This window comes from Podarcis cretensis (assembly GCF_951804945.1).
Source record: "Podarcis cretensis genome assembly, chromosome: 4".
In the NCBI taxonomy this organism is placed as follows: domain Eukaryota; kingdom Metazoa; phylum Chordata; class Lepidosauria; order Squamata; family Lacertidae; genus Podarcis; species Podarcis cretensis.
Window position 1 is genome coordinate 75,851,890 of NC_137173.1, and position 15,782 is coordinate 75,867,671.

Genomic DNA, 15,782 nt, shown 5'->3' on the forward strand with positions numbered 1-15,782 from the left:
AAAGATTAATTTGGGGGTGGGAAGTGTTTTTGGCTCCAAGGACCAGACCCAATGACTTCAGAGAGTGAACAAGGTCATATGGTAGAGGGGATCCTGGTGCTGTTTGTACTACATACAGCTGGGGTGTGGGAAGTGATAGAGGAGGAAGAAATGTTCAAGAAAGCTAGTAAGTGGTTTTGTGTCGCTTTTCATGTACTTTGACTCCTGAGGCTTACACTCTTAATATCCATTTTTAGGTAATGTAACCCAGAGATAATGGGAAGAACAGTGGCATAGCATGGGGGGTGCAGGGGGCGCCGGCAACATCTGGGGGTTAGGGTTAGGGGGCGCAAATTACTTGCCTTGCCCCGGGTGCTGACAACCCATGCTACGCCACTGGGGAAGAAAAGTTTGAAAAACAAACCCTGAAGAAGCACCCTGAGTTGTGCTTGACTTATCAGACTAATCCTGTAGAATTTTGAAGTATTCCTGTGCTTGAATGACTTTTTAAAAGTGATAATACGTGGATAAACACGTAGGGTTGTATCCAACTCTGTCCATCCAGAAGAGGAGCAGACTTCCAGTTGCACAGCAAGGCTTCACTTTCTCTCTCTGCAACATCCTCCCAGACCTTCAAAATCTTCTCCGGAGGGTTGGGGGGGGGGGCCTGCAGAAGGGAGGAGACGAAGGTGCAGCCTTGCAAGAGTGGATGTTTGCTCACACAGTGTTGAAGTCTGCCTGTAGAAACTTGTAAGAAGTTGTTGTGTAGCAGCCAACTCATCCAGTACCACTATTCTGTACTGAATGCTTTAAGACTAAAGCCTGCTTGCTAACACTAATAGAAAATACAGGATTTTTGAAGGAAATAGATATGATGCTGAAGCCTAGAACCTGTGCAAAATGTATGATGGTGTGTGTTAAGCAGAAGTAATTATTAGTATGTTTAAACAGATTTTATATATGTATATAGCTTTAATTCTATTTTTGTCAATGTTTAATTGTATTTTAATGGTTGCTTTTTCTATATTTTTAGTTGTTCTTGTTTTTATCTGTAAGCTGCCTTCAGTCCCGTCAGGGAAAATGTGGGGTATAAGTAATGTTAGTATTAGTTTGTGGTGGGGGTACATACTCTGCATTTTGCTTTCTTCATAGTTATATTTTATAGGGATTACCAGTAACATACCAATTGTGCAGTAGTTCCTTTGTTCGCACATTGTAGCCAGAAAGCTAAGGGAAACTGCATATTATCAGTGGCCAGTATCTGTAAAACACAGTAAGGTGTGTGAAATCCCTTAGACTTCTTAAATTTGATACTATCAGCATCAGAAAGTGACTCTGAAATGAATTGCATCCTGCCTGAAGTAGTACAGCTGACCTGGAGTGCGGTGTGCCAGGAATTTTCCTCCATTGAAGTGTACTGGTACAATTCCTAGTGTATGATGTTCCTAGTGGACTTTGTCCCAGGTACATCACGGTGATGAAAAGCTGTTGTTCTCTACAGCTGTCACAGATCACAGCTGTTGCTAATTGGAAGCTGCCTTTAATACCCCAGGGAAAGGAAAACCGTTTCAACGCAAATCTAAACCCCAGAAGAAGCGGGAAGAAAAGGAGAGAAGAGGAAAGGGAAAGCAACAAGAGGATGAACTGAAGGATTCTCTTGCAGATGATGACAGTTCTTCAACTACCACAGAAACTTCCAACCCCGACACAGAAGCACTTCTGAAAGAGGTAGACTTTTTTTAAAAAAAAGGGGGGTGTCAGATGAGAGAAGATGATGGGTCTGGGGGTTTCATACTTTAAACTCGCCACTATATTTATGCATTAAGAGATTTATACTCCACTTCTTCCCCACAAAGTGTTTCCCCCATAAGGCTGCTTACAAGAATTGTTAACAACTTGGTAATGGAAACAACTCAAAAGCAAAAGCAGGAAAAAAAACCCACAATGTACCTAATCAAACTCCAGAATATTAGAAAACACAGCCACCTACTTTGTAAAACCAAAAGCGCAATGAAACAATGCTGCATTTATTGAGCATTGATTCAAGAGAAAAGGCCAAGCAAACCTCCTGGAGCAGGAGGGTACACAGTTGGGTTGAAAACGTCCTGTAATGCATCCCTACCATCTCTGAAGGCAGTAGGATACAGAACAGGACCTTCCCAGAAAACCTCAGTGAACGGTCAGAATCATGTGGGAGAGGATGGCCTTTCTCAAAACACCTAGCTCCAGACCATTTAGCAATGATGGTAATCAAACTTTAAGACTGGGCTTGGAAACAAACTGGGAGCCAATGAGACTAAACAAAATTAGAACAGCAGCATTTTTGTACCAGCTAAGTTTTCTGGTCACTTTTCAAATGCATCCTCATATAGAGCATACTTCGGTAATTCAATCTGGATTTGACCAGGGCCTATGTGGCAATGGCCATATTTGCCTTCTCCAGGAACAGTGCACACAAACTTGAAAATGTGTCAAAGCATTTCTGGCAATCTAGGAACAAGGCCAGAAATGCTTTCTCCAACCATGAAACTAGTTTTTGTGGGGAGCACAACCCAAGAAGTTGAACATTTGTCCTCCAACCTAACCTCCTAGGACCTGCCCTGCATTAAAAAACCAGAGCTAGCACAACGTGGTACCCGGCTCCTAGGCCCATCCCTGTTCCATAGTCCAGAAGGGCACTGTGACTGATGTAGAATTACTTCATGAAATTACACATCTACCATTTGATTTTTAAAATTGAACATTTGGGAGCAAAAGTAGATGAGATACCAAATGTGTGGTTTTTTAAAAATATAATAATAATGGTAGGTGAGGGGGGCACAAAATTCATTGGGACAAAATAACATGTGGGGAGGTTTACCCCTTGCCTCCCTTGGTGCAGTCCTGATGAATATTGCCCCTTACTCTACTTGCTACATCTACTTGGTAATAATGCATGTAGCATCATGTCTAAACTGGCCTTTAGATATCCCTAAGTAATTCGTAGAATTTACTGTGCTCTAGGTTTCTTGTAGCATAGCAAAATGAACTGGTAGCTTCAGTTAAGTAACTTAAAGGAAAAGCTCTCTGCTTACATTTTTAAATATAATTATCAAAGCTGTTTTGTGAAAGAAATGGGGAGATTTAGCTGTAATGCATATTGTTCCTAGAATTGTTGTCTTCCTTTTTTTAAAAAAATCTCCTTTTAATGTATTATTGTTTACTTAATATTTTTATTGGGATTTGGTTGGCTGTTTGTAGGAGCCAGAAAAGCAAAAGGGAAAACAGCCAATACCAGAAAAACAGGAAAACGAAATCCAAGTAAAACAGAAAAGCAAAAAGCTATCACTTATCAAGAAAGAAATCCCAACAGATGTGAAAACCAGGTACGCATAGAACTATGTTAATGCCATCCAATCTGCTTTCCTAAGTAGGCATGAGGAAATAAAGTTCCTGGCAGCAGAACTTTGCATCAGTCAGCTGAGAGAAATGTGTCACACACTGCAATAATTACCATTTCTTCTCTGTTAACGTGGCTGAAGAAAAGGAAGTGGTAGTGCCTGGGCACAATAAGAATGATAGATAATAGAAACTGAACAGAAAGGGGAAACCTTGTAATTATGGGAAACTCTGCACAATAAGAAGCCTGCTTTTTTTTGTAAGCAAGAACTTAGACAAATAGATTTGGAGAGACACTTCTCCATTTGTTTTTCCTAACAGTTAAGACAAAGGGAGTCGGCTTGGAGAAGATTAGAGAAAGCTGTTTCTCTTCTGCACACTTTTATGTATGCAAGATCTTACTTTGTTGGTCAAACTGTTACAAATAATAACTTTTTTGGATCATACTTTTATTACAGTTCCTTTGAGATGTCATGTCCTTCGTCACTCGAAAATAAGCAGCACAAAAGCTTTTCTTCCAAGTTGTCTTCTCAGCATATGTTCGCAAATGGGTTCAAACCAAGAAACCTCCAGAAAACAAAAGGTATTCTTTGGCTGTTCAGCTATTGATCAAGATTAACCTCTGAAACTTTAGTGTTAGCTGTTCATACTTGTGAGGCTGAAGTGCTGTATGCCCTACAAACTACAAGTTTATTTTTTGTTTTTGTTTCTTCTTCTTCTTCTTAGGTATCAATATGAAGCTGATGGATAATAGGCCATCTTCACTAGCAAAGTTTTTCTCCAGTGGTTCTGGTCAGGAGCTGGGCAATACCAGCAGCTCAGAAGGAGAAAAAGATTCTCCACCACCAGAGTGGGACTCAGTGCCAATTCACAAGGCAGGCAGCTGTAAGTACTCTGGGCATTAATTTAACATTACCAATAAGCTTATGGGCAGTGAATCAGTTCAATAACAAAGGATTTGATTTATTTTTCCATTTGAATGCAATTCTTTGTGCTTAACATCAGAACAGCATATGATTGTCACAGAGTTCTTGGCACAAAGGGATAACGGAGGGCTTGTTTGGATAAGATGCCTCTGCTGTCCAACTTCTGTCCCCTGAACTCATTGCTGATAATATACTTTTTGTTTTGTGATTTGTAACAAAATGGATTTATTAAGCACACTAAATAATAATAAAACTCCTCAAGAGAGAGATTGGGGGAAAGGATTGTTTCCAGGCACTTTATGTTATACTACTTGGGTGGCTTCTCCACTGAGAAAATGTCCCTTGTGGGGTGCTCCTTCCCTGTACAGGGGCTTTTTACCCACTCTGCCTTTGCAGCATCTACAGCAGAGCAGTTATACTGAGTGATTTGTAAAAGTCTGTTTAGGCATTACTACTCCTTTCCCAACTCAGGGAGATGTTAGGCCAGAGAGAGACTGGCAGTGGGATTTGGCTTGTACTCTTACCAGGATAATGGGAGGTCCCAAGAGTATCCAAATCACAGAACCTCCTGGTTTGGGTATTCACCTCTTCTTACAAGCAAGGAGTGTGGAAATGTCTACGTTTGTCAAAGGCATTTTCTCCTCCTGTCCCCACTTCAGCACTCTTTTAGTAACATGCATGAGTGAGAGTTAGGGTTGCCATATTTCAAAAAGTGAACATCCGGACACAAAAGTTGTTGAACTTTTTTTTTCAAAATCTCAAAAAAATGAGAAGTTTTTAACCTTCTGAATTTTTGAAAATTCCACCTGGACACCATTTTTGATGGACAAATCCCAGCTACGTCTGGGGAATTCTGCATGTATGGCAGCCCTAGAGTTAGTTCACTTTTTAAGGTTAGAAGTGCAGAACTTGACAACCTCAACTTTGCCACTTTAGGTGGTGCAGAATATCTGACTTACTGGGCACCAAACTGAAACTTGTAGTTGCCTGAAACATTATCAGACTTGGAATAAGTTAACACTATTAAAATCTGCTCTCCTGGTGGGAGGTTTCATTTGTGACTGATTTATTTATTTTAAAAGTTCATGAGGCATATCCAGTGCTGCAACGTCCCCATCCTCCTCTCCTGCCCCCTTCAGCTGCACACACCCTCGAAATCATTTCCAGAAGAGGATGGGACCCCCTCCAAAGCAGGGTGTGTGTGTGTGTGTGTGTGTGTGTGTGTGTGTGTGTGTAGGGGCAGGAAATGGAAATCCCATTGTACCAGCAGAACTCCTGGCACAGCACTGGATACAACCACAAGTAACTGTTTCAAGACTGACTTTGTACAATGAAGTAATAAAAATAAGACATCTCTTATTCTGGTTCCCAGCTACTGACAACCTATATAAGCTGTCCCTACAAACCCTTAGTGCAGATGCTTTCTTGAAACAACGACAGACCTCACCAACTCCTGCCTCGCCATCTCCACCCCCTGCATCATTGGCCTTTGTGCCCCGAAGCACTTATAGCAGTATTGTGAACAACTGCAGGTAAGTTCAGGTGCTCACTGCATAACCAAGCTCAACATCTGAAGGCAATAAACTTGTGTCTTTTTTTATTTATTTAGCTGCATTACCCTTTTGAGTTCCAACTTTCAACAAAAATGAGTTATTAACTTTTTTCCTTCCTAGTTTATGACACAATCTATTGGGATAAGTCCAAGGTCCAGTTTTCTGTATAACTTCTGTAGGGGGCCAAGATCCAAACCTAGGTCTGAACAGCAGTCAGGAGCAAAGGCAACAAATTATAAACAAAATGAATTAGGATGAGGGTAAGACTTTCTTGATATGCTGAGAGATACATATTCTCTTTGGCAGTAGAAGCAATCCTAGCTCACTGCATACACATCTCAGCATGGTTTTGGCTAGAACTTAGTGTCAGAAGTGGTGAAAAAAAATGTGGATGTTTCCCTATCCAAAGACTAAAAGAAAAATAGGTTTCAGGACACAATATCTGTGTCAGCCCTTAGGCTGTATCTGAATCACCAGATTGGTACTAAGCCCATAATTCACAGATTTTTTTCTCTTTAACTGGACCTTTGGCTGATTGACATCAAATGCCTTTTAAAAATGTGTTGGGTAGGGAGGCTTTATTGGGTTATTTTTGTTTTTAATTTTATTATGTATTTTGTATTTTTATATTCTGATTTTATGTTGTAACCGCCCTGAGACCTGTGGGTATAGGGCAGTATACAAATTTAGTTAATAGTAGTAGTAGTAGTAGTAGTAATATCTCAAACAAGGCAACAGGTGATGTTAGATCACTGCCTTGAAATATCCAAACCCTAGCATATTAACTTTATTGGCAAAATCCAGTTCAGGTAAGCTCTAAAGAACACCACATCCCTCCCCCCCCCCCTGTTTTCTTTCAGTGAACCGAAAAGCAAGGTGCTCAGTGGTGCCAAACATAAGGTGGCAAAGACAGCTTCTCTCCCTGGCAGGAATGGAAACCCTACATTTGCTGCTGTAGCTGCTGGTTATGACAAGAGCCCAGGTAAAACACAGGAATCAAAAAGCTATGGCTATTTGAGGGTGTGATTGTTCTGCTATCTCCCTATTCTCATTTAAACTCCATTGTTACAGGTGGCAGTGGCCTAGCAAAACCTTCACCAATGAAGAGCGAGGCATCTGGCTGTATGAATGTTTCACACACAACCGTTGACAGTGACGGCTCTGACAGGTAACTTGAATTAATCCTTTGGAAACAGAGGCTCAACAATGGTGGATATGGTAAAAAGCTGCTTTCCTTCTTGCACCCCAGTTAGAAGAATATGTCCATTAAAACCCTATACTTTGCACATAGAAAATCCTCACTTCATAATTTGCCTATCCAAAAAATAATAATCTTCTGTTTCATGTTATTTTTTATTTTCAAAAAATTGTTTTAAAATTTGGATGCTGGCTGTTTAGCATAGCATAGCATATTTGTAATTTGACAATAAAACAACAAAACTGAAGTCCAACATTTCCTCTTCTCATAAGATACTGAAAGATGGGGACCAAGTGTGCACTTTTCAGTTGTGTGGGCGTTAAAAATAAATAAATGACAATTTAGTTAACTTAGTTAATTAAGGATGTGACTGTAGGCCTACTTTCAGCTACAAAACTCACTGGCACATACCTGTAAATAATAAGTGTCGGGAACTCACCCTTGGCATTTTTTGTCAAAATTAACAGTGTGTTAAAATCATTATTTGTTGTCCACATGATATTTGGCTGTGTTATGGTGGTCTTCACACTGAAGTGACCTTATTAATGAAAACCTCTTCTCCTCTGCTACACTTAGTTCTGGTTTGTGGAGTCCTATAAGCAATCCTAGCAGCCCGGATTTCACACCCCTCAATTCCTTCTCAGCATTTGGAAACTCCTTTAACTTAACTGGAGGTGAGTGGTATGTTACAGTAGTTAAAAAAAGAAACAGAACAATATGCCATATTTCTCAATTGGCTACCCTGGCCAATCTTTCCTATTGTAATAAGGCTCACTTCCTTTGAAGATGTTTTTGGCAGTGTTATGCCTTGGAAAATAAAGAATGACAGAAAATATTAAAGATACCTTTTCTTTTAATGAAAAATGATCTTGTTTTTCTTAATTACATAAATAATCACACACTTCAATATACCAGGGGTGTGTGGGTGTGTTTATGTTTGAGATAGATAAATAAAAGCCAGATTCTAGTGGCATGCCAATTTATTTCAGTTTTATTGATTGAGCTACCTGTCACTTACCATGCAAACAGTGGAGAGTCAGGTGAGGAACTTCCCAGTGGGTTGACTGCACATCAGACTGCTTTAGAGTTCAACATGATGGAGGGAGATGTAGGTGTCCTCTCCTCAAGGGGAGAAAAGAGCAGGGCTTTACTCACCACCCGCATCGGAGGTCTGATGATCAAAGATCAAAGAGATCTAAGGTGGGGCAATGATAAAATAGGGGGATCATGATCATTGGAAAACTATGCCTCAATATAGAATCTCCAAATTGCTGTAGGAAATAAAACCTCTCAGCAAATAAAGCGTGGAGATTTATGAAATGGTTAGGGGGACTTAATAACTTTTCTGTAACAGCTGTCAAAGTTCAGTGTTTGTCCCAAGAATTGTATATTTGAGTTTATAGAGTCTGGTCCCACAGAACAGCAAAAACAAAACGAAACACCATAAAATCAGTAAGCTTTGTTGGGGCAGCTATTGTTTAAAAATGTTCAAAGGAAGCTCTCCTATTAGAAGAATTATTCCTCAGATATGGTTGCTCAGAGCAAGAAATAGAGAAGGCACAGCACCACAATGATCTCGTAATGGCAGTCCATCACATAAAAGGTCAGAGCAAACACTGGATCATTCAACTGGATTGCTGTATGGGCAGCTCTTTCTCACTTAGTTGTGCTGTTTAGCACTTGTGTTCTGGCTTGCAAATCAGGCTAAGCAAAATGCTGGCTCAGCATGAATGCACGAATATATGGACCCCTAATATGAATTTGCAGCTGCCTTACTTCTTCCTGGCCCTTTTTGCTGCCACACTGTGCTGAGCCAACACAAAGTTTGGCTTTGCATGTTTTCCAAAGCTGGGATCATCCTTAAGCCCTCTCCCAATTAGTCTTGCACTTAGTCAGAAGAGCTCATAAGCCTGCATTCAGAGAACATACTAAGCCAGACGTTGGCTTAGCCTTGACTAGGGCAGGATATGCAGTCTTCTGCTTCCAGGTTAAATCCGTGTCCAGGGCAGCTGTGTACCAGCTCCATCTGGTACGCAGGCTGAGACCCTATCTGCCTGTGGACTGCCTCGCCAGAGTGGTGCATGCTCTGGTTATCTCCCGCTTGGATTACTGCAATGCACTCTACGTGGGGCTACCTTTGAAGGTGACCCGGAAACTACAACTAATCCAGAACGCAGCAGCCAGACTGGTGACAGGGAGCGGCCACCGAGACCATATAACACCGGTCTTGAAAGACCTACATTGGCTCCCAGTACGTTTCCGAGCACAATTCAAAGTGTTGGTGCTGACCTTTAAAGCCCTAAACGGCCTCGGTCCAGTATACCTGAAGGAGCGTCTCCACCCCCATCGTTCTACCCGGACACTGAGGTCCAGCACCAAGGGCCTTCTGGCAGTTCCCTCACTGCGAGAAGCCAAGTTACAGGGAACCAGGCAGAGGGCCTTTTCGGTAGTGGCGCCCTCCTTGTGGAATGCCCTCCCACCAGATGTCAAAGAGAACAACAACTACCAGACTTTTAGAAGACATCTGAAGGCAGCCCTGTTCAGGGATGCTTTTAATGTTTGATGTATCATAGTATTTTAATATTCTTTTGGAAGCCGCCCAGAGTGGCTGGGGAGGCCCAGCCAGATGGGCGGGGTATAAATAATAAATTATTATTATTATTATTATGTGTGTATAGCTGTTGATTTCATCTATGAAAAATAATATTGTGCATAGGTTTTGCAAGACAGAATGTAACATGGATGTTTTGTCTTATTCTCCATTCCCTCAACTTAGAAGTTTTCAGCAAGCTTGGGCTGTCACAGTCTGTTTATAGTCCAGATGTTCAACGAAACTGGACTGAGCTTAGTAATGTTCCTTCATCCATCTGGGACTCCTCAGCTACAGATCTGATACCTCCCTGGCCCACAAGTTCAGGATCCCCAACTCACACCACTTCAGTAAGTATATGAATATATGTGTATGTATGTATGTATGTATGTATGTATGTCTATTACTCCATATGGTGCTCTCTTTTTCCTGGTAGTATTGAATACTTGTGTGTCACAGCTCTTGTCCTTATTTTGTTTTTTATTAATATAGTCTATCCTTGGGAACCCAAGCGGCCTGTGGTCTACCACCACCACTCCGTTCAGCAGTTCCATTTGGTCAAGTAATTTGAACAGTAGCCTTCCTTTCAACACTCCAGCTAACACGTTGCCAGGTATTGATCTTGGGAGTGAAAACACCCCTCCACCAGCTGCTGCTGCCCCAATAGTTAGCAATCCTGAAGACTTGGGACAAGCATATAACCCTTGGCTAATTTGGAGCCCTGCAATCGGGAGAAGAAGCTCAGATCCTTGGCCTAATGTGCATTACCCACCTGAAAACGGAAATTAAGAACAAAGGGACTGTTGTCCAGATTGGATCATGGTAAATTCTGTAATATGCCTGGAACATAATTTGCAGTTTGCTGCCATTCCTACTCAGACCCCAACATGGTTACAATCTAGTCATACATTCATCACTTTAAAGTCTGTCTTGAGATTATGGTAGTATAAAATTACTGATCAGCTTGGAAAAGTTTGGATGCGAGTTAAAAAATCCTATAAGACGATATTCTTTTTTTCTTTTTTTTTACCAACTGCCCATTCTGTTTTTTAAACACTTGGCAATTTCCAAAATGCAGTGATTTTTAACTACCGTGCTTGGTTTTTAATTTCCCCCCAGTATTATGCTCTCAAACATAATTTTTAAGAGCACCTTGTGCTAAAAATGCAGAGTATTTTTTTAAAAAATAAGGCTCTCTTTGTTAAAGGCTCTACGAATGTAAAAACCTTAGGAGCAAATGTATGCGCATACTGTTCAAACTATACATTTTATGTGCTGTTTGTACATTTGTAAACCTGAATGCATTTTTAAGTTGAACTGAAATGTGCATAGCCAATACTTGTGGATGAAAAAAAAAAAAGATTCCTTGTGCTTTTCTTACCAATACAACTTCAAGTTGTACTTGAAAAATAAAATAATGCTTTTTTTTTCATTTCTGCCGTATGTGCTTCATGTTTGAATTTCAAGGATGTGACAGCCTTTCTGGAAAAGTTTGAATATACGTGCTAATCATTAGTGGCATTTCGGGACAGGCTTTGGAAGTTTTGTTCATGGGAACAACAGTCAACCTTAAGCACATTTGTTACAAAAACAGTTGGACTATGGTGAACTCTAGTCCCTGTGAACGTCAGCAGCACAGGAAAACATTGTATAAAAATAGCCATGCCATGCAAACTAAATGGCAGCTACAGTGTGTTTGCTGGCAGTAGGCTTGGTGACAGCTGTTGCAGCACATCTAGTCTGCTGCTGAGTCACCAAAGAGAAACTGTAGATGTATCCTCTTTTTACACACACCACACAGTCCAATCCCTTGTCCTTCCAAAGTGATGCATTCTGCACAGAGTAGAATCATAGAATTGTAAGGAACCACAAGAGTCATCTAGTCTAACCCTCTGCAATGCAGGAATTTTTTTGACCAACGTGGCGCTCGAACCCATGACCATGAAGATTGAGAGTCCCATGTTCTGTTGCCTGAGCTATCGCAGCACAATCAAAATCACGTGCAAGATCACAGGTTTAATTAGGCCAAAATTCTGGATATCCTCTCCTAACTGAGACAGTATAGCTATCGATAGATGGATAAAGAACTGATTTAAGTGAAGAAGAGAAGAGAGTTTTATCTTCTAGAATAAACTATCACACATGAAGTATCTGGGAGCATTCTTTATGCCATTTGGAGTACAGTGGACCCTCGGGTTACATTACCTTCAGGTAACATAACTTTCGGGTTGAGAACGTGGCAAACCTGGAAGTGTATTCTTCTGGGTTTCATCACGCATGCATGCACAGAAGCAGCGCCTCGTGTTGCAGACTTTTCGGGGTACATAAGGACCCCCGGAACGAATTAAGTTCATATCTGGAGAGTCCACTGTACAAATTTAATATTTTCCCGAGGAGCCTTGCCCAGCAGGAAGCATTTTAAGCTAATCTGAAAACTGAACTGGAACACCTTTTTGCTACAAATACAAGCATGTGGAATTCCCCAGGGTTGAACCCTTGTAATTGAACTTAAGTTATTTACAATGAATCTGGCATATAGAATAATGTATATGAGACCTGATAATTAAGAATGACTTGTATGGGACAAAATATCTCATTATCCATATTGTATCTAATTTTCATTAACTTACTCTTTAGGAAGGATGAAGGGGGCAGGTGCAAGTACCTGCATTGATGGCACACACATGGAGATCCAACCTTTAAACACTGGTTTTAAAGGTTAGGGCTAGCTAGTCTTTCTGCCTTGAAGAATGTAAGGACAGTATTTACTAAGCAAAGTGGAGTTTTATAAGCAAACTAGAGGCCTTCATTTTGGCTGATAGCATATCAATGTGCCAATTTAAGGCTCTCTTGCTTCTGCACATCTCATTTCTGCTCGTTGTTATACTTTCTCCTCCTGACTTTCTCTTCATGCCATTCTTCTGGGTCATGTCCTTTTCCCTAGAATCTTCTGTGTTCCTTGGTCTGTTCTTTTACCTTTCCACCTGCCTGTCTTATCCCTTTGAACTCAGCCAATTGCTGCCTGAGAATTAACTGTACTCACTATGGCAACATTAGTTCATTGCAGTATAGAGCATGTACATTTATAGCAGACATCAAGTAATGAACACAAACACCAATTTTTCATTCTGCTGTTCTGCTTGTGGAATTGCATTAGCAAAACATGACTCCATATGCATGCAATGCGTCTTGTCTCACTAGAAGCAGGGGCTGCTCCTTCCTACTTTCTGTATGTGTCTGCACTTAGTCATCTCAGTTAGACATTTTAGAACTGGTGGTGTGTTAATACAGCCAGCAGTAAAACAGCAGGTGTTAATAAGTTTACTATTAGTGCATTAGCAAGTATGATGACAGTGCCTTTATGCCTGGAAGAAGGTGGCGCAGCCAAATGCAGGCTCCAAAGTGGATTCCAGTGACAGAGGCACTTAGTTACAAGCAAGCAATTTGTCAGGCTGCAGAAAGGCCATTACTTGGCATGCTGGCGTCAACTCTTTGGAAGCACAATAATTCTAAGGTTGTTCCTACAGTTACGCTGTGCTCTTGAGACATGTATGCAGCTGATGGTAAAAGTATGAGAAAAGCAACTTGGGGCTCAAGACAAGACTGAAGCTGGGAATGGCAAGTAAAGCACACGTAAATGTGCAATATGTTTCTGAATTTATCTCTATTATTTCATTTAGCAGCTTGGCCCAGGGAGGTATTTTGTCATGCTTCTTGCTTAGTCCAGGTTGCTGCAAGTCAAGCTTTACACAGTTAGAAAGATTACCTGGCATGCTGTGGTTCTGATGGTAAAGCATGACAATTTGTTTTGTTTTTGTTCTTTCTCTCCTTTTGTTACCTGTAATTCCCAAGGAGGCTCGCCTGGCGCCTTTGTTACATATCTTTAGGCGCTAGGCAAAAACATTCTTCTCCTCCCAGGCCTTTGGCTAATTAAATAATCTATAGTTTTCTAACGGGGGGGGGGTATTGTTTTCGTTTGCTATAATGTTACATGTTTTTTGGGTGTGTGTATATGCATATGTGTGTGTGTATATGTGTGTGTGTGTGTGTGTGTGTGTGTATATATATATATATATATATATATATATATATATATCTCCATGATCTTTGGATGAAGGGTGGTATAGACTCATAAAACTGTAGTTGAAAAGGGACCCTGAGGATCAACTAGTCTGACCCCCTGCAACACAGGAATCTTTTGTCCAACTTGGGACTTGAACCCATGAACCCTGAGATTAAGAGTGTCATGCTCTATTGACTGAGCTATCCCGGCTTAATAATAATAATAATAATAATAATAATAATAATAATATGTCCAGCCTGGTTGGTGCTGTTGTTTTCCCTCTCTTCTCTCTCCATCCAGCTTTCAGGAAAACTTGAAAGCTTGCCCACTACTTTTGTATTTTGGTTTGTCCTAACAAGTTGAAGGAAGGCTAATGATTTGAGGTGGGTGGTTAATGATTCCTTCCTCAGCTAACAGGCTAGAAAGTAGCTGAAGATCTTCCTTGAGTGCTCTGAATGGGAGGGACGAATGGGACTAGGGAGGTAACATCGTTTTTTCTCTCCCTTTCCCTGCTGGGAGTGGCTCTGATGGGTAGGGCTGAGAGGAAGAGAGAGAAAAAGGAAGGAAAGAAACATAAATGCAAGTGACAAAAGGCAAATTGCTGAAGCATCTTGGGGTGCCTCACTCTGGAAGTCTGAAATGGGACAGTGGATTTGCTGCTTGTATGAATGCTCTGCTTCTTCATTTATACATCAAATATTACAAAACGTAGTGATCTCCAAGTAAAGCCAGCCCCTGGATAGTGCTGCCCCTGGAGCTTTTCACTGCCTAGGGAAGTGTGGCGAAACAGTGAGACTAAAGCGTACAATGACAATATTTTGCTGCTGAAGTGCTATCTTGAAACTACTTCGTAATGAACCATATAAACTCCCCTGCAGTGTCCTTTCTGTGCAGGGAAAACAACCAAAAATGAGCTGGCAATGGAAACAATATTGCAAGGTCAGCAGGTTTTACAATAAATGCTGCAACGTAACATTCTTCCCTCCTTTTTCCTGATTTAGAAATAAGACTCAATTTTCTGTGCCATAAGGGACTGGTTTGGGGGAACTAAGGAAGCTGCCTTGTTGAGAGTCGGGTCATCCGTCAATTTAGCAGAGTGTTCTCTACACTGACTGGCAGTGACTCTCCATTGTTTCAGACCAGAATCTTTTTCCAGATTTGGAGATACCAGGTATTGAACGTGGAACGCTTTGCTGCTAAGCTACAGTTCATTTCCCAAAGCTGCAGTTGTAGATCGACAGCACCACCTTCTGGCCAAATTGTATTCATTGTTACATACAAGGTAGTCTGTAACCAATTTATTTGAAATAGCAAGTCTTTAAAACAAGGTTTTGGGGAAAATATAAATTTAGTAAGAAAATCACTTACACTGTACTAATAGGCGACTATTTTGGAGGGTGGAAGGGAAGGGTTTTCTGCAAAGCATTACTCCTTTCGCCCCAATTCCCCCGTGGTGGTTTTTAAAACTGGCTGTTTTGCCATACAAGGAGTAATGGAGTGTAATGATGTTAATTTATATAATAATATCTTTAAAAGTTTGCAGAATGGTAAATAGCATCCTTCAGTACTCAAAAGAAATATGTATAAGACTACATGGGTGTAGAAATGAATTGATATTAAAGATTCTGGCCATATCAGTGGGATGATGGGGCAGCAAGGGTGCCATCACTTTCCCATGAATCTCATGTACAGTAGATAACTATTGGGTTTAGGCCAAAGGCAGAGTTCCCTTTGAAGAATGACTAGAAAAGACACCATCTGCTCCAGGATCCTATTCCTCCTAGAACTTAGTGCACATTGTTTCCACTCCAGTCTGACCCAACAGAACTTCTAAGAACCTACAGCAAGTTATCAAAACACTTGGTACACACGCCTCTATCTCGTCGTTCTTGCGTCTTGCCCCAAGCAAATGGCACAAAAGCTAGCAGAGTTATTATGATTCACAGGTACAATCTAGAGAAAGTGGAGTGCACTTTTCAATTTTTTTAGTAGTATTTTATTAAATGTTTTAAAATGTGTGTGTGTATATGTGCATGAACACACACGCAGATACAGACTTAGTTCAATATTTTCTACAATAAATTGACTCTATTAA

The 15,782-nt window shown here is 40.8% G+C and overlaps 1 protein-coding gene across 1 annotated transcript in view; it reads left to right on the forward strand.

Annotated features, from left to right (window-relative positions):
- TMEM131 (transmembrane protein 131) overlaps positions 1-11,052 on the forward strand; it is a 73,910-nt gene extending 62,858 nt beyond the window's left edge. The window contains exons 32-41 of the mRNA XM_079972382.1: positions 1,532-1,707; positions 3,220-3,344; positions 3,816-3,940; positions 4,084-4,242; positions 5,656-5,815; positions 6,697-6,818; positions 6,908-7,004; positions 7,611-7,708; positions 9,811-9,974; positions 10,117-11,052. Coding sequence (XP_079828508.1) covers positions 1,532-1,707; positions 3,220-3,344; positions 3,816-3,940; positions 4,084-4,242; positions 5,656-5,815; positions 6,697-6,818; positions 6,908-7,004; positions 7,611-7,708; positions 9,811-9,974; positions 10,117-10,413 — 1,523 coding nt within the window. The 3' untranslated portion in view covers positions 10,414-11,052. The remainder of the gene's footprint in view (positions 1-1,531; positions 1,708-3,219; positions 3,345-3,815; positions 3,941-4,083; positions 4,243-5,655; positions 5,816-6,696; positions 6,819-6,907; positions 7,005-7,610; positions 7,709-9,810; positions 9,975-10,116) is intronic.
- The last annotated feature ends 4,730 nt before the right edge of the window (positions 11,053-15,782 follow it).